Source organism: Bubalus bubalis, chromosome 5, assembly GCF_019923935.1.
Source record: "Bubalus bubalis isolate 160015118507 breed Murrah chromosome 5, NDDB_SH_1, whole genome shotgun sequence".
Taxonomy (NCBI): domain Eukaryota; kingdom Metazoa; phylum Chordata; class Mammalia; order Artiodactyla; family Bovidae; genus Bubalus; species Bubalus bubalis.
In genome coordinates, this window is record NC_059161.1 from 128,953,909 (window position 1) to 128,976,349 (window position 22,441).

Consider the following 22,441-nt stretch of genomic DNA (forward strand, 5'->3'; position numbering starts at 1 on the left):
TTTCTTACTTAGTGGCTTTCATAGGTTGTGTCTTTCAAGAAAGTAGGGTGTTTATCTAAGCTGCCTGAAGTTGCTACCCTGTGCTTTTGGTGTGTAGGATCTGTACTCATGTCCCCTCTTTCATTCTTGATATTGGTAGTTTACATCCTCTCTTTTTTTCTTGGTCACTCTGCTTAGTCAATTTTATTGATATTTATGAAGAACCTGATTTTAGTTTTTTTTGTTTCTCTAGTTTCTGTTTCATTGATTTTTGCTCTTTCATTTTCTTCTTTCTGCTTGCTTTGGATTTCATTTGTTTTTTTAAGTGTTTTAAGATAGAGTCTTACGTTATTGATTCACAATCTCTCTTCATTTGTGTATTTAATATTATCAGTTTCCCTCCAGGTACTGATTTAGCTATGTCCTGTAGCTTTTTAGTATATTGTGTATTCACTTTTATTCACTTCAAAATATTTCCCATTTCACTTGAGATTTCTTCTTTGACACATGAATTATTTAGAAATATGCTAATTCCCTGATGTTTGGGAGATTCCTGGATATCAGGGGTTTTTTAGTTTCTAATTTAATTCTGTTGAGATCAGAAAAATACTTAGTATGATTTTAGTCACTTTAACTATGCTGAGATTTGTCTGTCTTTTGAAGAGAGTTCCATATCCCCTTGAAAAGAACATTATCGTGCTGCCGTTGGAGGGAGAGTTCTATAAAATGTCGGTTAGGTCAAGTTGGTTGACAGTGCCGTTTAAGAGGGCTTCCCTGGTGGCTCGGATGGCAATGCGGGAGACCTGGGTTTGATCCCTGGGTTGGGAAGATCCCCTGGAGAAGGACATGGCAACCCACTGCAGTATTCTTGCCTGGAGAATTGTTTAAAGGCTTCTGTATCCTTCCTGACCTTGGTTGGTTGTCTGTTGTGGCTTCCTGGTTCCATCAGTTACCGAGTGATTCAGAGGAAGATTGAGGTCCCTGGCTGTAGCTGTGGGTTTGTCTATTTCTTCTTTCAGTCCATTTAGTTATTGTTTTCCTTATCTCTTTTTTAAAACCTGTTTTTTAATTCACTTAACTGACTTTGAAATTAGCAGATGTTTTGCTAAAGAAATTTAGAAAACAAAATGTTGAAAATAAAATTAAAGCCAGCCAGAGATAACTTTTAGTGAGTAGAGTTAGATTGGTCCTTCAAACTTGTTCATGAGTCGTGGCTATTCTTTGTTGATATATCATTATTATGTATAAAAGCTATTTCAGAAAATTAATGTGTAGTCAGTTACAGTTTTACCATGGTTTGGTATTTATTAACACAGATGAGTCATAGACTTTTAATGGTATAATTTCTTTGTATAGAGTTTTGCCAGCAAATTTAAAAGGTAGCAAATAAAAGATCAAATTATTTTAAAGTTATGAGCAATAATGTTGTCTTTAGCTTAGCCTTTGAGAATATGTGATTGGTTAAAAATCCATTTTAAAGATGATTTAAATGGCCCTTGTGACTGCTTCCATGGGTTTTTTTCCCCTGAATTGACCGCCCTTAATTATTGAAAGCAGACGCTCGCGTACGGGGACATGAACCACGAGTGGATCGGCAACGAGTGGCTGCCCAGCCTGGGGCTCCCGCAGTACCGCAGCTATTTCATGGAGTGCCTTGTGGACGCGCGGATGCTGGACCACTTGACCAAGAAAGACCTTCGCGGGCAACTGAAAATGGTTGATAGTTTTCACAGGTCAGGCACGGCAAGTCGTTCCTACTAGTTGGCTGAGAGACGTTTGCATGTGACCAGGTCTAAATTTTTTCTTTTTCTCTTGGAAACAGAAACAGTTTCCAGTGTGGAATTATGTGCCTGCGAAGGTTGAATTATGACCGAAAAGAACTGGAAAGAAAAAGAGAAGAGAGCCAGAATGAACTGAAAGGCTAGTACAGTCCTGTTTCTTGCTTCCCAGTGTATAAGCAGCCTCAGTGATTTCCTATTTGAAAGAAAAATTCAGGAAATGGCTTTCCGTGGAGGAACACACCTCGCATCGTTACGGAGGAGGGGGGATGGAAGGGAGTGTGTTTGAGATCGTCCTCTGTGGCCGGAGAACTTGTGCTCTGTCCTTGGGCTCACATCGGTCTGCAGGTTGTGTGTCTCGAGGTGAGAGCATCTCCCCACAGCTCCAGAGATTTCCCCGTTGCTGTGCCATGTGCCCTGTTCTACTCGCAAACGCTGCTACACGCTGCAGGTGACTCCAGAGCCGAGAAGAGCAGGACCTGCTGTGCACGCCTTTAAGAGTGAAGAACACTGCTCTGGCTTCTTGTCAAAGCACTTGAGGCAGCTCGGTTCTGTGCCCAGGCTGGAGGGAGTGGCCTTGAAGCTGGATGGAAGCTTCTCGGCTGGGAGAGGGGGCGGAGGTGTTTCAGTTACCCGGTGGTGGGGAGGGGTCTTGGGCTGCAGGGTTGCCCTGGGGGGGGTGCCTCTAAGAGCCTGAGTACAATGGAGCGATTTTAAATGAGGTGTTAGCTGTAGGACTTCCCTGGTGGTCCAGTGGGTTAGAATCCTCTGCCTGCTGAAGCAGAGGACAGAGTTCAGTCCCTGGTCTGGGAGGCTGGGCTCCACAACAAGAGAAACCACCGCAATGCAAAGCCTGCCCATGATAACTGGAGAAAGTCTGCACACAGCACCAAAGACCCATCACAGCCAAAATAAATAAAATAAATTTTCAAAAAGGATATTAGCCGTTAAGCTCAGTATAAGACCTCCCAGAATGTTCAGAAAATAGATCACTGATAACAAGATCAGTGATTAAAGATCACTAACAGTAACAAGACTTAACGGAACGAGTCCAGGTACCTTCATAGGTTCCTTCATTTAATCCTTACTATAACCCTGTTTTCATCTCCAGTTTTTACTAAGAAGGAAAGTAAAGATAAAAATATGTTTGAAGAGATGGCCCATGTGGAGGATCGTCTAGCTATGACTGAGTTCGTTTGAATCACGAGAAAACCAGAAGCCAACATTTATAGTATCTGTCCCTTTACCCAGACAAGGGCATTGGAACTGACAGCTGTGCATGTCTCGTTTGTTTTCTGAATCCATTCTAAACCTTTTTACACTTGCCACAGGCTGCGCTGTCTTTGAAAGTCATGGGTGATCAGCTGGGTATATTTGTACAGAGCAGTTATTTTTAGCACTGTACTAAGAGTAAATTTTGTAACTTATTACTTGACTTAACTAAGATCTTCCCCCCACACACAAATCCCTCTAATGTGCTGGACAATGTCCTTACGTTTCTCTCTTTTTAAAATGAGACAACAAAAATGACTTAAAGAAAAAAGGCTTCAAGATTATAAATGAGAGGTTTATGTTGAATTGAGCAAGGTGTCCAGATGTGGTACTGAGTCCTTTTTGTGACGGGAAAAAAGTACATCAACAAACACTCGAAAGAAAGAAAGAAAAGAAACCGACACTCAAGTCTGTGTGTGAAGCGTGTCCGTGCCCGGTGTGCACCCGCGCTCGTGTGTGTCCTTTCCTTTCCGAGCCCTGGAGCCTCGGCCTCTGTCCCCCGGAAGTGCACGCAGTCGCCTCCTCTCTCTCAGGCTCGCCTGAGGGATGAGCTCTAGCAGGACAGTCTCCACCAGGATGGAGAGGGGCTGGGACACCCTTGTTTAAGCACAGCAGGTTGGCTGTGCGCTGAGCTGTGTGCCCCGGCCCCTGGGAGGTCCTGGCTTTTGTCGGGAGCTGAGGGTCAGCACGTAGGACTCCTTTGTTGCAGCTGCATGAGGGGAGCACAGCTTTCTGAGGCTCCTTTCCAATCTGTCGTTCCCTGCAGATGTGCTGGTTTGGAGCAACGACCGAGTGATCCGCTGGATCCTCTCCATTGGCCTCAAAGAATACGCAAACAACCTCGTCGAGAGCGGTGTGCACGGCGCGCTGCTGGCCTTGGATGAGACGTTTGACTTCAACGCGCTGGCCCTCTTGTTACAGATCCCCACGCAAAACACACAGGTGCGACCAGGCGGGCTCGGGCCCAGCGAGCGGGCCATCTCCCGATGCAGATGCACAGCTGGCTCCCCGAACAGAGACCAAACCTGACCCCTCAGACAGCTGGTACCCTTGTTGCTCACCAAGTCCCTCTCAGGATAGTCCACAGTCAGAGATGCGTCATGCCTCCGTGTTCGTGCCTGTCCGCTTTTCATTCTCTGTTGGAAGCACAAGAGTCTTTCATAAAATAAGGGGAACTTTGATTCAAGGCGGTGTGCCATAAGAGTGACATGTACTCAGCTCTTACGTGGAAGGAGATGTCCTCTTTGTGTGCCAGATGAAGGTTTTATTAATTTTCCTCCTGGGGGTAATTGCCCTGTGTGGTTCTTTTTGACTCGTGGGCTCATTTGAGCATGAGGGGACTTGTTTGTTCTTCTCCAGAAAGCTGTGTATCTTGCGTCAGCGCCGTGATCGCTCCATCAGCACCAGCCCACAGGGCACACTTGGTGTGTAATTTCCAAGAGCCCACGGCTCCCTCTTCTCAACACCCCCTCCACAGACACCATGTTAAACCCCTGACTTCAAACAATATCACAGTTGAATTTTTTTTTTTTTAAGTCTTGGTTTAAAAAACAATTGTGATGTGCTGATACTCAAACGAGATTGTTGAAAGTTTTAGGGGGCTGTTTCTTTAATTTCAGGCTCGTGCTGTCTTGGAAAGAGAGTTTAACAACCTCTTGGTCATGGGAACCGACAGAAGGTTCGATGAAGTAAGTTTTCAGCTTAATGATTTTTCAAGTTGCCTTAATGTAAATTATTTTATTATACTTGTATGAGGCATGTAGTCACGGTATCTCTTCTTAATGTGGAGATAAATTAACTTTACAAGTTAAGCTTTGCTCTTAAAAATTTATTAACAAATAAGTCATTAGAAAACTCGTGTCTTCAGTGGAGGGTGGGTTAGTTTTTGTTTTGGGGTTGGTTTTTTTTTTGCTGTTTAAGTTTTAGTATCCCTCAAAAATATTTTTTATATTAAAACATTGGTTTTCACTTAGGAATGGTGTCTGTGAGTTGTGTTTTGGGGAGCAACTGGATGGCCTTACCCTATTCCAGGGCCCGTGTGCTAGGGGGCTGTTTCATTAAGTGTATTGAAAACACACAAAACATTAATTTCCCCTTACGCACAACTGTGACTCGTTCACCCCCACACTATAGTTCTTCTCTTCATTGGACCTTAAGGAGACTTGAGTTTGACAAGGAGAATAGGACACCTGAGGAAGCATCCATTGGTTCTGTCCCAGTGTGAGACAGAACTGGTTACAGCTTGAAACTGTTTCCATAGCGAATGACAGCGTGTTGTATTATATAGCAAGAGGCGATCTCTCCAAGATGAGAAGCGAAACCTGCTAACTGTCAGGAGGAACGTCCACCCGGGCGGCCAGGGCGGTCCAGTCAGGGTCCTGGCACGCATGTTATCCCCCCACCCTGTACCACACTCCGCTGTTCCCAGTTTGGGCAAATGAGTCACACACGGTCATCACAAACGGGGTCAAATACAAGTGGACAGAAGCGCAGTAGTAAACTCGGCCATTTTAAAGGGCTGGTGGCTTTTTGGTTTTGTGCTTTGTTTTAAAATCTGTCTTGTTTTTGGCCCTGTAATTTCCCAGGACGATGATAAAAGCTTTAGGAGAGCACCTTCTTGGAGGAAAAAATTCAGGCCAAAGGATGTCCGTGGCTTAGCTGCCGGGTCCGCGGAGACGCTGCCTGCGAACTTCCGGGTCCCGTCCTCTCTGTCCTCGCCCTCCGTGCAGCCGAGGAAGGTGCAGCCGGACGGTAGGTGGCCGGTGGGGCGGCGGGCGCGGCCCGGGCCAGAACCCTGACGAGTTGGAAGGGCCTCCTGCCCAGGTCACGGGGCTCTTCAGTGCATGCCCGAGGGTCCGTGTTCGCCAGTGAATCCTAACATCTGTTTATAAACGTTTAACAGTCATGCTTTTTTCTCCCCCCCAAGTTCTTGTCTGGTTGAATATTAGCATATTCTTCCAACTAATAAAACTGAGACTCGTGTGTTCTCAGAGCGTTAGATTGACACCCATGCTTGTAGAGATGCGTGTGTGGCCGGCAGCGCTCAAGAGCTCTTGGGTAAAACAGTAGGGTCACTCTCAGGCCACGCCAGTCAGCCCTCAGCAACTGTCCACGCTGGGCGGATGGCCGGGTCCATCCGAAGAGACGGCGGCATCTGCCCTCCCCCCGTCCCCACCGTCGTCGGTCCCTTGCATGCTGTCGGTCGATGGGGCGGAGGAGGGAGGTGAGGCCCACAGAGGTCCTCCCCCGAGTCCGGCCGGGCCGTGAATACTCCAGCCTTGCGGTTGTGCTTTCACACCCAGCTCTGGTTTTCCCTCTGAGGCTGGAGAATGCTGCTAGTTCAGGCCGGGTGCTCAGGGCTGCTGTGTCCCCACTTGATGGCCAGATAGACGGCCAGACAGCCTGGGCCGGGGTCAGGCTCTGCGGCTCAGGAGGTGCCCTGTGCACGCCCCTCAGTGTCCCGTCTGTGACGGGTGGCTCAGTGGCTCCTTCTCCCCGCTGGCTGTGCAGGCCACACTGGGTTCCCAGAGGGAGTGTGCGCTCACCCGGTGAGAGCGGGCCTGGAGGGTCCCTATGGTGCCGTTTTTTCCTGTTAGTAGCCTTTCCCGTGAGTAAATTTATAAGCTTTGCTCTCACTTGCTCCTGTAGAGCAAAGTACATTTAGGTAAAGCCTTTGCTAAGCTGGACACTTTTGGTGAGCGGGCTTACAGGGAAGCTGCATGGTCTCTTCGCCAGAACTCAATAATAGGCTTAACCAGGGGTGGGGGAGACCCAGTGACTGCTTTTCTAAACAGCATTTTTCTTCCAAGGAGCATGCAGCTCCTTTTTACAAAATTTAACTGTAGCTTAGCTTTCAGTCGATTGAAGAGTCTTAAGGGCTTGCTTTTTATTTTCCGTTCTCCTCGTTATAAATCCAGCATTTCCCTGTCAGGTGGACATAGTGACATTGACGTTAGAGTTTAGATAAAAACGATCCTAGAAAGGGTTGTTGGGATGTAATATATGGGAGGTGACCTTTTACAAACCTCGTGAGACAGGCAGGGCGTAAACTGTGTGACTGGCTGCTTCCCCTGGCTTTTGCAGTGCAGCAGGTCTCTGGGGCTCTTAGACTCAGAAGGGTTCAGACCGCTGAGCTGCTCCATCAGCAGCCCCCAGTCTTCAGCCCTCTCTGGAGTCTGGGCCAGAGACTCATCAGATGTGCTCCTGCTGGGCCCAGGGGAAGACGCTGAATTGGGAGCAGCGGGTTTCTGCTAGGGGGTTATGGTGATTTCTTATTCAACTTGGAGCAGGGGTTGGGGCTGACCCAGCCTCAGCAGTGCCATTCCCAAGGGCGGCTGAGACTCCGCCCTCCCTGACGCCGCCTGGGGAGAGCAGCCCGGCCCCCAGGACAGCAGAGCACGGGCTCCAGGCTCGCTCTCCCCGGCTCATCCACCCTCTAGAAGTGTCCCCAGACCCTCAGTAGGAGCGGGCGCTGCTGCGGGTGTGCGTGTGTGTGTCCTCGTGCCCCGTGTGACGTTCCACAACTAACCGCACGCTGTGTTTGCATGCTTCCTCCCGTGCTCGTGGGACCAGGCAGCGTGGCGGGAACGCAGAGGCTGGATTCCGCCACAGTCAGGACTTACTCCTGCTGAGCTTCGGGGTGAGTACAGGGCGGCCTGGCCCGCAGGGGCGCGGAGGCCTCGCCCTGGCAGTGGAGGGTCTGCGGGTCTCCGGAGGTCGGGCCCCGGAGAGCCCTCAGCGGCAGAGAGCGTGACCATGGCGCCTGGCTGCCGCCGCAGTGGTCAAAGCACAGCCGAGGTTCCCTCGGTCCCGCGCGGGTGTCCCTCCCACGGCGGCAGTGCTGCCGGCCGCGCCTCGCCTGCAGGCTCTCGGAGGGAACCCAGGGCGTCAGGGTTCGCGAGGCTGCCCTGCCCTGGCCTCTCCCTCCACAGGCCAGCGTTTCACACGGAAGGGCACCAGCATCTGGGGCTCAGCCGCTGCTGAGGGGCCACCTCCCTTGCAGGTGCTGCTCTGGGTGGTCCTCTGGTGGGTCTGGCCCGGGGGCCCAGCCCTGCTTGAGCCGCTCTGAGGGCAGGAGGCTGTCTGTGTCCTGTTCACGTCTCAGCTAGAAAGCTCAATTGGGGTTTAGTTTTTTTTAGCAGCAGCTTTTAGCTATATGTCAGAATAAAGTCCGCCACAGAGTTCTCTCCTGATCTGCTTGGTCCTCCATGTTTCTCTGAGTTCTCAAGCCACTGAAGCCCAGAATGGGGTGGGGGCTCTGGAGGGGTCGGGGCTCAGGCACCGGCTGCCCAGGCCTGACTCGTCCTCGTGTCTGTTTGCAGAATGGGGTGGGGGCTCTGGAGGGGTCGGGGCTCAGGCACCGGCTGCCCAGGCCTGACTCGTCCTCGTGTCTGTTTCCAGAATGGGGTGGGGGGTCTGGAGGGGCAGGGGCTCGGGCACCCGCCGCCGTCCCAGGCCTGACTCATCTGTGTGTTCGTTTCCAGTGTTCCCGCACTACTTCTACAGGTGATCACGCAGCGTCCAGGACACGACAGAGACAACATTTGAACTCGATGCAATCTTTACTCTGTTCATACTTGTTATATGGACCTGAAGATATTTTATTACAGAGTTTTTAATTAGTGAAAAAATTCATGAATACCATGGAGAAAATATTTTAGAATTTAATGTTTCTTATATTTATGTAAACTTATGACTTCATTTATATAGTTACTTACTTTTTCTTGTATATCCAGGCTATAAATATCCTTTCAGATCAATTCATGTTCTGATACCTGATTTTAGTCTTTAAAATGAATGTACTGTAATGCTTGTATGTATAAATCCTATGAACAAATATAGGGCTTTTGTAAATGATGCATTTATTGTAATTATTCTTGTTTGATTTTTAAATGATAAACCATGAGAGAAGGGGTTTTACTGCGATTGTAAAATCATCATGACACGGTGTGCATTATCCTTCCAGAATGTAACCAAGCTCTCCAACAATCACTCTGAAATAAGCAAACTTAATTTCAACCAGTTGTTGTTGTATTTTAACGACTGACCTAAACTGTACTTTTTCTAGCAAGAAATGCTTTTTCTCTGCAGCGTGAAGAGATTTAAAAGTACTGGGTGTTAAATGTGAGCTTCTAATCAAATTTGGGCTGAAAGGATGACTAGAAGAAGACTATGAAAATCTCTCGGGTAACCTAGTCTCCATGGGCCCGGATCCCTCCTCTCCGGTGACTGGCAGAAGCCACGAGCTGGGGAAGAGAGACTGGCGGGGGTGGGGGTGGGGGGCCTGGGCACCCACAGCCCGCTGTGCCCGCCCTGCCCTCCTGGGAGGCAGGGTCAAGGGCGCCTACTCTTCAAGGACCAATCATGATGCCCTGCACCCGCTGCAGAGCTGGTGCGCTGGACATGAGGGCGCCACACCCCCTACAGACAGCGGTGCAGCTCTGACAAAGGCCTTATTTTTACGTAAATCACCTTTTTACATCTGTTTGTAAACATGTTTAAAGAATGGACCTAGGCGTACATTTTTAGATTTTTGATGACATAGCCATTTTGGATTGTAGAAGTAGCAAATGTAACTTTTACTTTTTCAGCGGCACATTAAAAAAGCCAGCAAGAGATGTGTTCAGATCATGGTGCGTTATTTATTATGCAGCTGAGATCTCGGTAGACAGAGACGGCATGTCTCTTTCCATGTGGGTCCCGCCTTTAATTACTTGTATAATTCATTGTTACTGTTCTGTTTTCTATTAATCTTTTGTGAACTTCCTGAATATGTAACAAAGTATGTACAGTCTACTTTTGAACTATTTTTATCACAGTATTATTTATTGCTTTCTTTCAATAAAGTACTGAAGCAAAATTTCCCACTGCCAATCAGGAGTGCCAAGGGTAAGCTGTATTCTCACTGAGAACAGACCAGAGCTGGTAATGGGAGCCCGTGTCATCACACGGGCATTCTCTTAAGAGAAACGGATGGAGAGAATGGAAAGGCCAGAAGACGGAAGCATAGGTGTCCCCAGAGGACGACCGACCGGGTGTCGAAGCCCCTGGCTCCGGAGACAAGAGGCTCCATCACTTCAGCATCTGCAGGGACAGGGCCCCTCTGCTGCTCAGGCGTGGGCAGCGGGCCGAGGGTGGGGACAGAGTGCAGGCGGGAAGGCTCACCGTGGGTCCCAGGGCGCGGTGGCCTGAGTGATGCACTAGGGAGCGTGCATGTGCACGCTTGTGTGTGGGAGCTTTTTATGTTAGTCAACACTTTTATTATTCATATATCCATAGAAACAAGAATGTAGCAAGGGGAGGTGGGAGGGAGATTCAAGAGGGAGGGCACACATGTACACCTATGGCTAATTTATGTCGATGTATGGCAGAAATCAAACCAATATTGTAAAGCAATTATCCTTCAGTTAAAAAGAACATAGCAAGGTGGTCAGGAAAGTATGAAAAAAAGATTTCTCATAGAGATTTATAATCTCCCACCATCATCAGATCTTCCCCCCAGCATCAGGCCCTCCCCCAGTATCAGGCCCTCCCCCCGGCATCAGACCCCCCCAGCATCAGACCCTCCCCCAGCATCAGACCCTCCCCCAGCATCAGACCCTCCCCCGGCATCAGACCCCCTCAGCATCAGACCCTCCTCCCAGCATCAGACACTCCCCCCAGCATCAGGCCCCCCCCAGCGTCAGGCCCTCCCCTCAGCGTCAGGCCCTCCCCCCGGCGTCAGGCCCTCCCCTCGGCGTCAGGCCCTCCCCCCGGCGTCAGGCCCTCCCCTCGGCGTCAGGTCCTCGTCCAGCGTCAGGCCCTCGTCCTGCATCAGGCCCCCCCACGCAGCATGAGCTGTGGCAGCCCCAATTGTCTGACGCTCCTGAGTGCACTCACGCAGCCCCAGAGCAGCAGGAACAATAGTTCTTGCGGGAGATGCATTTTTAGGAATCACCTGCCGCGGAACAGCAGCAGCTGGGGTCTGCTTCAGGCCAAGGAGAGGCAAAGAGGCGCCTGTGCCAGAGGCAGTGGTGGGCGTAGGCATGCTCCCTGCTCTGCTTCCTCCCCGTGGGGATTTTGCTCTCCTGCTCTTCACACGTGGTCACTCAAGGGCCCCAGCGCTGTGTCCTTCCAGATTCACAGTCTCCTTGATACCTCAAGCCAAGTCCTGAGTTGCGTCCCAGTCCTACGTGGCAGAGGGCTGGGAACACCCAAGCTCAAGGGCTGAAAGGATCCCAGGGGGACAGCCGGGCCCCAGCGGGAGGCAGGGCAGGGGATGAGGGTGGCCGCCCACAGAGGGCCCCGCAGCAGCACTGGGAGGAGAGCAGGGATGCCTTCGCTCACCTGGGACGTTGCCAGGCCTCAGCACTCAGAAAGGTTACCGCCAGCAGCTCTGAGGACGCAGGAAGCCCAGTGAGTGACACCACCCCACTCAGGCCATGTGCGTGGGCACTGCTGACCATGGCCTCGGTTTTCACTCTGGTTCTAACTGTCCCTCCAAGGGCTGACGGGCTCCCCTTCCGAATGGCACAGGTGCTTTATGCAGATGAACGCATCCCTGCTTGTTTCTGTCGGCCCTGTTGCCGGTCATCCGTGTGTTTCCCTCTTTACAAGCTGTGCTTGCTGATCTTCCAGTTTAATTTAGGAGCAGCCCTTATTTTCTGCATTTCCTAGTTCTCAGGGTTCACAGGGGCTTTCCAGGTGGCGCTAGAGGTAAAGATCCTGCCTGCCAATGCAGGAGATAACGAGACACATGGGTTCGATCCTTGGGTCGAGAAGATGCCCTGGAGGAGGGCATGGCAACCCACTCCAGTATTCTTGCCTGGAGAATCCCATGGACAGAGGATCTAGTGGGCTACAGTCCCTGGGTCGCAGAGTCCGACAACGATTGAAGCAAGTTAGCACACACACAGATTTCAGTTCAGTCGCTCAGTCGTGTCCAACTCTGCCACCCCATGGACTGCAGCATTCCAGGCTTTCCTGTCCTTCACTATCTCCTGGAGTTTGCTCAGACTCATGTCCATTGAATCAATGATGCCATAAAACCATCTCATCCTGTTGCTCCCTTTTCCACCCGCCCTCAGTCTTTCCCAGCATCAGAGTCTTTTCCAATGAGTCAGGTCTTACCAGGTGGCCAAAGTATTGGAGCTTCAGCTTCAGCATCAGTCCTTTCAATGAATATTCAGGGTTGATTTCCTTCAGGATTGACTGGTTTACTCTCCTTGCAGTTCAAGGGGCTCTCAAGAGTCTTCTCCAGCTCCACAGTTCGAAAGCATCAGTTCTTCAGTGCTCAGCCTTTGTTGTGGTCCAACTCTCACATCCGTACATGACTACTGGAAAAACCATAGCTTTGACTAGACGGACCTTTGTCAGCAAAGTGATGTCTCTGCTTTTTAATACACTGTCTATGATTGTCATAATTTTTCTTCCAAGGAGCAAGCATCTTTTAATTTCATGGCTACAGTCACCATCTGCAGTGATTTTGGAGCCCAGGAAAATAAAGTCTGTCACTATTTGCATGGTTTCCTCATCTATTTGCCATGAAGTGATGGGACCAGATGCCATGATCTTAAGTTTTTTGAATGTTGAGTTTAAAGCCAGCTTTTCCACTCTCCTCTTTCACCTTCATCAAGAGGCTCTTCCTCTTCAGTTTTTGCCATAAGGATGGTGTCATCTGTGTATCTGAGGTTATTGATATTTCTCCTGGCAATCTTGATTCCAGCTTGAGCTTCATCCAGCCTAGCATTTCGCATGATGTACTCTGCATATAAGTTAAACAAGCAGGGTGGTAATATACAGCCTGTCGCACTCCTCTCCCAATTTGAACCAGTCTGTTTTTCCATGTCCGGTTCTAACTGTTGCTTCTTGACCCACATACAAGAAGTTTCTCAGGAGGCAGGTAAGATAGTCTGGTATTCCCATCTCTTTAAGAATTTAGAGAATTTAAATTTCATGCAGGGTTAACAAGTGTGAAATTTAAAACCGTGGAGTGTCCTTCTCATCTTACATTTCCCTTTTTGCCTGACCAAAGCCAAGAAGGCCTCGAGTATCTGAAAGCTTCTGGAAACAGTCATCCATGATTCATGAGCTGTAGGTGTTTTATTACAACTTGATTCACTGATTCCGCTTATGCCTTAAAAATATGTCAGTTGAGCAATTCTGAAAGAAAGCAATAAGGAGATGTGACTGTAGATTTGCTTTTCTAAGAACGCTCATTAGCCACGTGTCTTAGGTCTGCTCCACTCACAGCCGGCGCTCAGGACTGCCCCACCACGGAGATGGGAGGGGACTCACACTGCAGTCCAGGTGCGGTCCCATTAAAAAACTCACCATTGAAAACTATGTTAGGCTACTATATCCTCATAAGTGCTGCCTGTAAGTTTCTCTAAATTTCACATCATGCATTTTTGAGGTCTGTTGTTTCTTTAGTTGCTAAGTTGTGTCTGACTCTTTGCGACCCCATGGACTGCAGCCTGCCAGGCTCCCCTGTCCTTCTCCAGGCAAGAATACTGGAGTGGGTTGCCATTTCCTTCTCCAGTGAACCTTCCTGACACCGGGATGGAACTTGATTCTCCTGCATTGGCAGGCAGATTCTTTACCGCTGAGCCACCAGGGAAGCCCATATTTGAGGTCACTGTGGTTTTGGTTTTTGATCTTTGCCTTTTGCTAAGTCCTCACTTCCCCCACGATGGGTTTTCAGGGTATCAAGAAGGGTCTGCCTTCCCTGTAATCTTGGCAGGCAGGTAGGTGGGGGTCCACAGCTACTGTCTAGCCACCCACGCGCCCTTCAGTACATTTCTGAATGTCTCAAACCCTTTTGTCTCTTACGCGTCCTTGACTTCATCCCTTGGTGAGAATGAGTAGCCGGTGACTTTGCTGTTTCGTGTCCTGGCCTCGGCGGGGCACCTTTTCAAGACCTGTGGTCCAGGCCAGCGCTGTGTGCAGCCTGATATGCAGTGCACACACAGTGGGAAACAAGCAGGGCCCGGTTCTGGCGGAGGTTTGAGGGGAGAATCTGTTCTCTCTTCTTCCAGCGTTTCCTCTCCTCTGATCTGTCTTCACGTGGCCTCTCCCCAACATGTCTTATCTTCTGTCTCTTATAGGAAGACTTGTCATTGGCCCACCCGGCTAATCCCAGACCATCTCTTCTCAAGAGCCTTCTTCATTCCGTCTACAAAGACCACTTTTCCAAATTAATGCACATCCACAGGTTCCAGAGATTTGCACCTCAAAGTGTCTTTGTGGGGTCACGACCATGTGAAATTCTGGAGGGGACCCTGCCCTAGAGATCCTGGGATGGGTAGGACTGGCCCCTCCCAGGGATTCATCCCGTGAAGGGCGCTGTGAGAGCTTGGGCCGGCTGGGACTCGAGGGGAAGGAGCTTCCAGAACACTCGCCTCGAGAAGGACGTGATGGGTGTGGCGGAGACCAGCCAGGAAGAACGCAGAAAATACTCGAAATAAAGAAATTGACCCTTTGCATGCCAACAGGTTTGACTGGTAGGAGAGCTAATCTTTCAACTTGAATGTGCAGAGCAATGCAAGCTGCAAAGGGAGACGGGTGGGGGGGTGGGGGCGGGGAGGTGATCTGCCCTTTGATGGAGTGATTTGGGGACTCCCCTGGTGGTCCAGGGGTTCCAACTCTTGTGCTTTCACTTCTGAAGTTGGGGTTCAACCCCCTGGTCTGGGAGCTAAAGTTCCACCGCCTGTGTGGTGCAGCCAAAAATGTTACAAAACAAATCAGATACAAAATAGAATAAAATGATTTCCACAAAGTGTGGCACAGACAAAAGTTTTTTTAATGAAATAAAATGAAAACAATGTAACTGAGAGATTATAGTATTATACAACCTACTCTTGCCTGGAGAATCCCATGGATGGAGGAGCCTGGTGGGCTACAGTCCATGGGGTCACGAAGAGTTGGACACGAATGAGCGACTTCACTTTCACGCACTGGAGAAGGAAATGGCAACTCACTCCAGTGTTCTTGCCTGGAGAATCCCAGGGATGGGGGAGCCTGCTGGGCTGCCATCTATGGGGTCGCACAGAGTCGGACACGACTGAAGCGACTTAGCAGCAGGGCCTAAGAGATCTTAGTCTTCAATTCTCCAACACCTTATCTTCTTGTTAATGTTTTATTTAATCAAAGTAATAGCATGTACGTCACTTAAAGTAAAACACCAATGACCCCACTCTCTTACTTCTGCTTCTCTGGTCCATGTGCAACTATTTCCTAACTATTTCCTCTGCTTGCTTCCTTACCCCTAAATAATTTGTGCTTAACGTAGCCTCTTGATTCACAATTTTCAAATTCACAATTTTCCTTTTTTATTTTTCAAAAATTATTTGGGGCTGCCCTGGTGGTCCAGTGGGTGAGAATCTGCCTGCCAATGCAGGGGACACGGGTTCAATCCCTGGCCCAGGGAGATCCCACATGCGGACAGACAGCTAAGCCCATGAGCCGCAACTGTTGAGCCCAAGCTCGAGAGCCTGGGAGTCGCGACTACGGAGCCCGTGCACCGAAACTACCGAAGCCCGTGCTCCCTACAGCCTATGCTTGGCACCAGGGGAGGCCACTGCAACGAGAAGCCTGTGCTCTGCAACTACAGAAAGCCTGTGAGCAGCAACAAAGACCTAGCATAGCCAAAACAAGCAAAATTATTTTTAAAGTTTTATTTGTCTCATTATTTATTTGACTGCACCAGGTCTTAATTACAGCATGTGGGACCCAGTTCCCTAACCAGGGGTCCTGCATTAGAATCGTGGAGACTTACTCACCGGACCCCTAGTGAAGTCCCTATACCAATTTAAACTTTCCTATTGCCAACTCTTTATGGTAGAAGGAAACTGCAGCATTCCTATGCCCACCCCCCAACCTACCAACACAGTTAAGTCAAAGTTGTTGATCAAATCCATGTTCACTGTTTCCATGAATAAGGCTGTAAATTTTATTTATTGCCAAGTCAAGTGGATTACCGTAATTACAACAAAACAAAGGCGTGTAGTAAGACTGGGAGGGATTGGGGGCAGGAGGAGAAGGGGACGACAGAGGATGAGATGGGTGGATGGCATCACTGACTCGATGGATGTGAGTCTGAGTGAACTCCAGAAGTTGGCGATGGGCAGGGAGGCCTGGCATGCTGCGATTCATGGGGTCGCAAAGAGTCGGACACGACTGAGCGACTGAACTGACCTGAACTGAAGACTGTATTCCGAGGTATTTACAGATGAAATAATACAGTGCCTGGCGTTTGCTTTAAAATAATCTTGAGGCAGGGATAGGTCAGGATACGGATCAAACAAAACTGACTGTGTGGGTGGATGATTGTTAAAGATGAGTGATGGATTCATGAGGGTTCATTACATTACTCTATTTTTGCATTTGTGTGAAATGTTTTATAATAGCAAGAATTTAAAATTTTGGGGACGCTCTCCGGGTGATGAACTGTCTCAGTCTGGACTAGATGTCTGGAAATTGCTTTTGGCCCTCACTTTAGAGTGTAATTTAGCCCAGTTTTAAACGTTTATCTGCCACCCACAGTGGAAAACATTTTATACCACAGCTCAGCATGTACACATACATTTCATCAATCCTACTGGGACCGTTTATTTCACGTTTTTTACCCGTGAAGTCAGGTCATGTCTTACACACAATGACATCATCTTAGTATGTGGGACTTCCCTGGTGGTCCAGTGTTCAAGAGTCCATGCTTCCAACACAGGGGACACGGGTTCTATCCTTGGTCGGGGAACTAAGACCCCACATGTCTTATCTGTTGCTCAGTGGCGAAGTCGTGTCTGACTCTTTGTGACCCCATGGACTGCAGTGTGCCAGGCTCCTCTGTCCTTCACTATCTCCTGGAGTTTGCTCCAATTCATTTCCACTGAGTCATGCTACCCAACCATCTCATTCTCTGCCACTCCCTTCTCCTTTGGCCTTCAATGTTTCCCAGCAACAGGGTCTTTTCCAGTGAGTCGCTTCTTTGCATCAGGTGGCCAATGTACTGGAGCTTCAGCTTCAACCTCAGTCCTTCCAATGAGTCAGTTCAGCTGCTCAGTCGTCTCCGACTCTTTGCGACCCCATGGACTGCAGCATGCCAGTGAATATTCAGGGTTGATTTCCTTTCGGATCAACTGGTTTGCTCTCCTTGCAGTCCAAGGGTCTCCCAAGAGTTCTCTAGCACCACAATTTGAAAGCAACAATTCTTTGGTTCATCTTGGGCTTGGCCAAAAAATAAATAAATAAATAAAGGAAAGAAACACAGTGTGTGACAGAAGGCCAGCTAGGCTGCAGATCTACCTCCTCTCACGGAGAGGTGGAGTCTTAATCCTTCCTCCACCCCCGACCCCTTAAGCCTGGGCTGGACTGTGACTTGCCTGGTTGACCAAGACAATGTAGCAGGTGGGATGTTCACGGACCTCTGGGGCAAGGTCAGCAGAAGCCTTGCAGAAACCAGCCACCAAGTAAGAAGTGCAACTACCCAGGACTGCTGGGATGTAAGGAAGCCCCAGCTAGCCGCATGGAGCGCCGTGGAGAGTGAGAGTCCCGGAAGCCCCTGCCAGCCTATTGGGAGCAAAGAAGCCAAGCTGGACATTCCTGTTCCTGAAGACATGACGGGGAGAAGAAATGAGGGGCTCACCCAGTAGTCAGAGCCAAGGCCTCCGACACGCGGCCCCAGTCAGTTCATCCAGCGACAGCCAACCATCCCGGCCGAGGCTTCAGTGGGTCAAGAGCCACCCCCTGTTGCTGCTGTGTGCGCTCAGCCACTCAGTCATGTCCGACTCTTTGAGACCCCATGGACTGTAGCCCACCAGGCTCCTCTGTCCATGGGATTCCCCAGGCAAGAATCCTGGAGTGGGATGCCATGACCTCCTCCAGGAGATCTTCCTGACCCAGGGATCAAACCTGCCTGTCTTGCATCTCCTGCATTGGCAGGCAGATTCTTTACCACTGAGCCACAAGTCTCCCCTGCCCTTTCCAAATTCCCAAACCATGAAGTTTCAGCATAAATTGGTGGTTATTGTCCACTATGAACTTTTGGAATGCCTTATTACACAGCAATAGATAATTGGAACTATTATGTATCAAATGAACTCATATTTTCTATTCTGCCGTCTTATATACATTTTTATGCTGTTTTCCTCCCCCAGAAAATTGATTTCACAATTCCCTAAAAGATCACCATCTGCTATCTTATCTGTTGCTTTGTAAAAATCCACCCCAAAACAGCAATAAAAAAAGTGATCTCTTGTTTCTCTTGATTCGGGGGACTGGCAATCTGGGTGGTTCTCCTGCCCGTCTTCCCTGGAACCACTCATGTGATGGCAGTCACCTGGCAGCTCTTCTGGGGCTGGAAAGTCCAAGACGGCCTCAGTCAAGGACCTGAGAGCTGGCACTGACTTTTGGCTGGGAGGCCTGGATTCTCATCCTGTGGCATCTCTTTCACTCCAGAAGGCTATATTGGACTTCTTCACAGCAACATTGTCTCAGGTTCCAAGGTTCCAAGACCAGAAGTAGCAAGGCACCTCGAGGGCTGGATCCTTAATGCTGTATTTAGAATCCATACAAGGGGACTTCCCTGGCGGTCCAGTGGTTAAGACGACATGGTTCCACTGCTGGGGTCATGAATTTGATTCCTGTTTGGGGAATCTGATCCCTGTTTGGGGAAGAGCACTGCATCTTCAACTTGACTGTTGTTTAGTCGCTCAGTCGTATCCGACTCTTTGACCCCATGGACTGCAGCACGCCAGGCTTCCCTGTCCTTCACCAACACCTGGAACTTCCTCACACTCATGTCCATTGAGTTCATGATGCCACCCAACAATCTCGCCATCTGTCATCCCCTTCTCTTCCTGCCTTCAGTCTTTCCCAGCATCGGGGTTTTTTCCAATGAGTCAGGTCTTTGCATCAGGTAGCCAAAGTATTGGAGCATCAGCTTCAGCATCAGTCCTTTCAATGTATATTCAGGGTTGATTTCCTTTAGCATTGATTGGTTTGATCTCCTTGCAGTTTAAAGGACTCTCAAGAGTCTTCTCCAGCACCACAATTCAAAAGCATCAGTTCTTCAGTGCTCAGTCATTTTACGGTCAAAATCTCAGATCTGTGCCTAACTACTAGAAAAACTATAGCTTTGACTAGATGGACCTTGTCAGCAAAGTGATGTATCTGCTTTTTAATATGCTGTCTAGGCTTGTCACAGCTTTCCTTCTGAGGAACAATTGTCTTTTAATTTCATGGCTGTAGTCACAGTCTGCAGTGATTTTGGAGCCCATGGAAATCTGCCAGTGTTTCCACTTTTTCCTCTTCTATTTGCCATGAAGTGATGGGATCTTAGCTTTTTGAATTTTGAGTTTTAAGCCAGCTTTTTCACTTTCCTCATCCACCCTCATCAAGAGGCTCTTTAGTTCTTCTTTGCTTTCTGCCATTAGAGTGGTATCATCTGCATTTCTGAGGTTGTTGATATTTCTCCCTGCAATCTTGATTCCAGCTTGTGATTCATTTAGCCCAGCATTTCGCATGAGGTACTCTGCATAGAAGTTAAATAAGCAGGGTGACTACGTACAGCCTTGTCATACTCCTTTCCCAATTTTGAACCAGTCAGTTGTTCCATGTCCGGTTCTAATAACCTCCTTAGGGTTGGTGAATTTGCCAGACAGCTCAGAGAACTCGGGGAAACATGTTACCTACTAGATCACAGGTTGATTTTAAAAGGTGATAAACTCAGGATCTGCCAGATGGAAGAGAGGCACAGGCAAGCTGTGAGGAGGGGTTCAGGGCTCCCATGCTGTTTGAACGCCGCTGTCCCCACATCTGCACGTGTTCACCAAACCAGAAGTTCGCAGAATCCGTCCTTGTGGGTCTTTATGGAGGGCTCATCACACACCCATGATTGATGAACTCATTGGCCATTGGTGATGAATTCAACCCACAGTCCTTCTCTTTTCCCCTCCCCAGGGCTCAAGGTTGGGACTGAATTTCCAGCTCTCTAATCACATAGAAGGCTGTCCTGGCAACCAGCCCATCCTTAGGTGCTTTCCAAAGTAACCTCATTCATACAACAAGAGACACTTTGTTCCTCACTCCACAGAGGAACTGAAGGAGGTTCAGTGCAGCAGGAGTGTGGTGACAGAGGGGGGCAGTGGGTGAGATGGAGCCAGGTCATGTAGACAGTGGGAGGGCACCGCAAGGACCTTGGTCTTTTTTCTCAAAGAAATAGGGGGACTTCCTCAGTGGTCCACTGGCTAAGACTCTGCACTCCCAATGCAGGGGGCCTGAGTTTGATCTCTGGTCAGGGAACTAGATTCCGCATGCCGGAAAAAAAAAAAAAAAGATTCTGCATACTGCAATGAATATCAACGATCCTATATGCAGCAAGTAAGACCCAGTGCAGCCAAATAAGTAAATATTAAAAAAAAAATAAGTGGGAAGTCCTTGGATGAGATTAAACAGAGGGGAGAAATCATAGAGTTTGTATTGTAATGAAATCCCTCGGGCTGCTGAGTCGAGAATGAATGGGAAGAGGGCCAGGTAGGAGCCGAGGATGGACAATTCAGGCAAATGGGTGGTGGCAAGTAAGATGGAGAGAGGTGAATAGACACAAGATGCATTTATAAAGTTAAATTGTCAGGTTTGAGGATGGATAGGGGGTATGGGGTGGCGAAGGCAAGGTCAGAGGTGAAAGGATAATTTTTTGAAAGATAAAATCATGATTTTCTACACATATAAAATGAATGCATATCAAAGATTTTATTTCACTTAATAATAAATGAAGCACTAAGATGTTACAACTTGTTCAAAGGAGAAGTGAAGGGAATGCTGAAATGAATTTGCAAAAAAACGGTCTATCCATAGGGCAATGTCAGTTGTATTTTACTGGACACAGCTAATTGGCCTTTCTACGGACAAGAATTATTTGCACTGCTGTCTGTTTCCTACAGGTTAACTTCTGCCTCTATAGATGAGTGGAATAATTTAGGCAAAATTTTTTTTATTTTAAAGGCACACATCCCAAAGAATCATGATTATCAGAGCCTTCAGTGTTCTCTTAAAAGAATATCTAATCATTCCTTTTTCCCATTCTAAAGTATGGATTTTTTTTTCTTTTAGAGAGCTAATGGGCAGCTGCTTTATAACACATGGAGCTCAGCTCGGTGCTCTGTGCTACCCTAGAGGGCTGGGAAGGTGGGAGGTATGGTGGTGAGGGTTGGAGGGTCGGGGGGAAAACACACCAAGACTGCAGTGGGAGAGTGAGAATATGGCTGTGAACTTGGTTCTTTTGAGATGCCCATGACATGTCAAGGTGAGCTCCAAGAAGAGATGCTGGAGAGATGGCTTTTGAGCTGGAGGTTGAGGAGTAAGCAAGGTAAAAACATAAAAAGGCAGGAAGGCCATTGGGGAAGAGGGAGGGATCCAAGCAAGGCACAGAGGCGGGAAAGAATGGGGTATGCATCTGAAGCACTGAGGCCAGACAGACAAAACGCAAGTGTTTTCACTTCCAACATTATGACAGTGAACGCTGTGTGCGATCAGGCATCAAACTAACTCCTTGGTGATGATGATTGAAAAAAATTGGGAGAGTTGTGAGTTTGGAGCAAAGTGAGTACAGCCCAGGAGACAGCCTTTTAAGTATCTCTGAGGAACTGCTCCAAAGTGGGGAGGGAAGTCAGTATATATATCATTTTAAGTAAAGGGTGGGTATGTGAAGTCAAATACACTCTTTGGCAGAGGACTTGCTAGTCACAAGGAACAGATGTGCCTGTTAATAAAATTAGTGCTTTTCTGGGTATGAAAGGATGCAAGAAATTAGGTTCAGAAAGTCTTCTCCTGAAAATATCTAATGATCTGAAGGTCTGCTCTCCAAGTTTTTCCCAGAGCACAGAGGACCTCATTCTTTTTTTGCGTCAGGGCCTTTGCACAGACTCTTTTCTTGCCTGGAAAATTCTTCCTTTCCTTGTTTACTTCTATTTGGCTTTCATATATCAGCTCCAATGTTAATCGCTGGAAGAAGCCTCTGATTTGCTGAAGGAGTTGGGATCCTACCTTCTATCCAATCTAACCTTGATATTTTCTAGAGCATCTGTCTTATTTCCTTAGTTTATATGTACTTGATTAATGTCTGACTCCTCTTCTAGGTTGAAAGGTCTCTAAGGGCAAAGTCCACGTTTATTCTGCTGACCTCTACTCCTGATACATATCTGGCTTTCTCTGGACGAAGACATTGACGGGTGGGTGGATGGATGATTGGCGGAAAATGGAAGGAGAAGATGGACGGATGGATGATGTACGGATGGGTAATGGATGGACGCATGGACGGAGGAACAGTCACCTGTTCCTCCCAGGTGACTGGCCGTCACAGTTACCTCCTGCGTCCTCAGTGCTCAGAGTACCTGGCACTGTCCCCTTTTCCGCTCGTTTTCCCTTTGTCACCTAGG

General features: G+C 48.4%; 1 protein-coding gene across 1 annotated transcript; it reads left to right on the forward strand.

Moving 5' to 3' along the window:
• Positions 1-1,536: 1,536 nt before the first annotated feature.
• LOC123465822 (liprin-alpha-1-like) lies at positions 1,537-9,902 on the forward strand (the record flags this gene model as incomplete). The annotated part of the gene is given in 7 exon segments (XM_045165866.1): positions 1,537-1,712; positions 1,802-1,899; positions 3,796-3,971; positions 4,649-4,717; positions 5,615-5,780; positions 7,602-7,668; positions 8,513-9,902. Coding segments are annotated over 6 exon segments (744 nt in total), but the record flags the coding sequence as incomplete, so codon positions are not given.
• Positions 9,903-22,441: the final 12,539 nt, after the last annotated feature.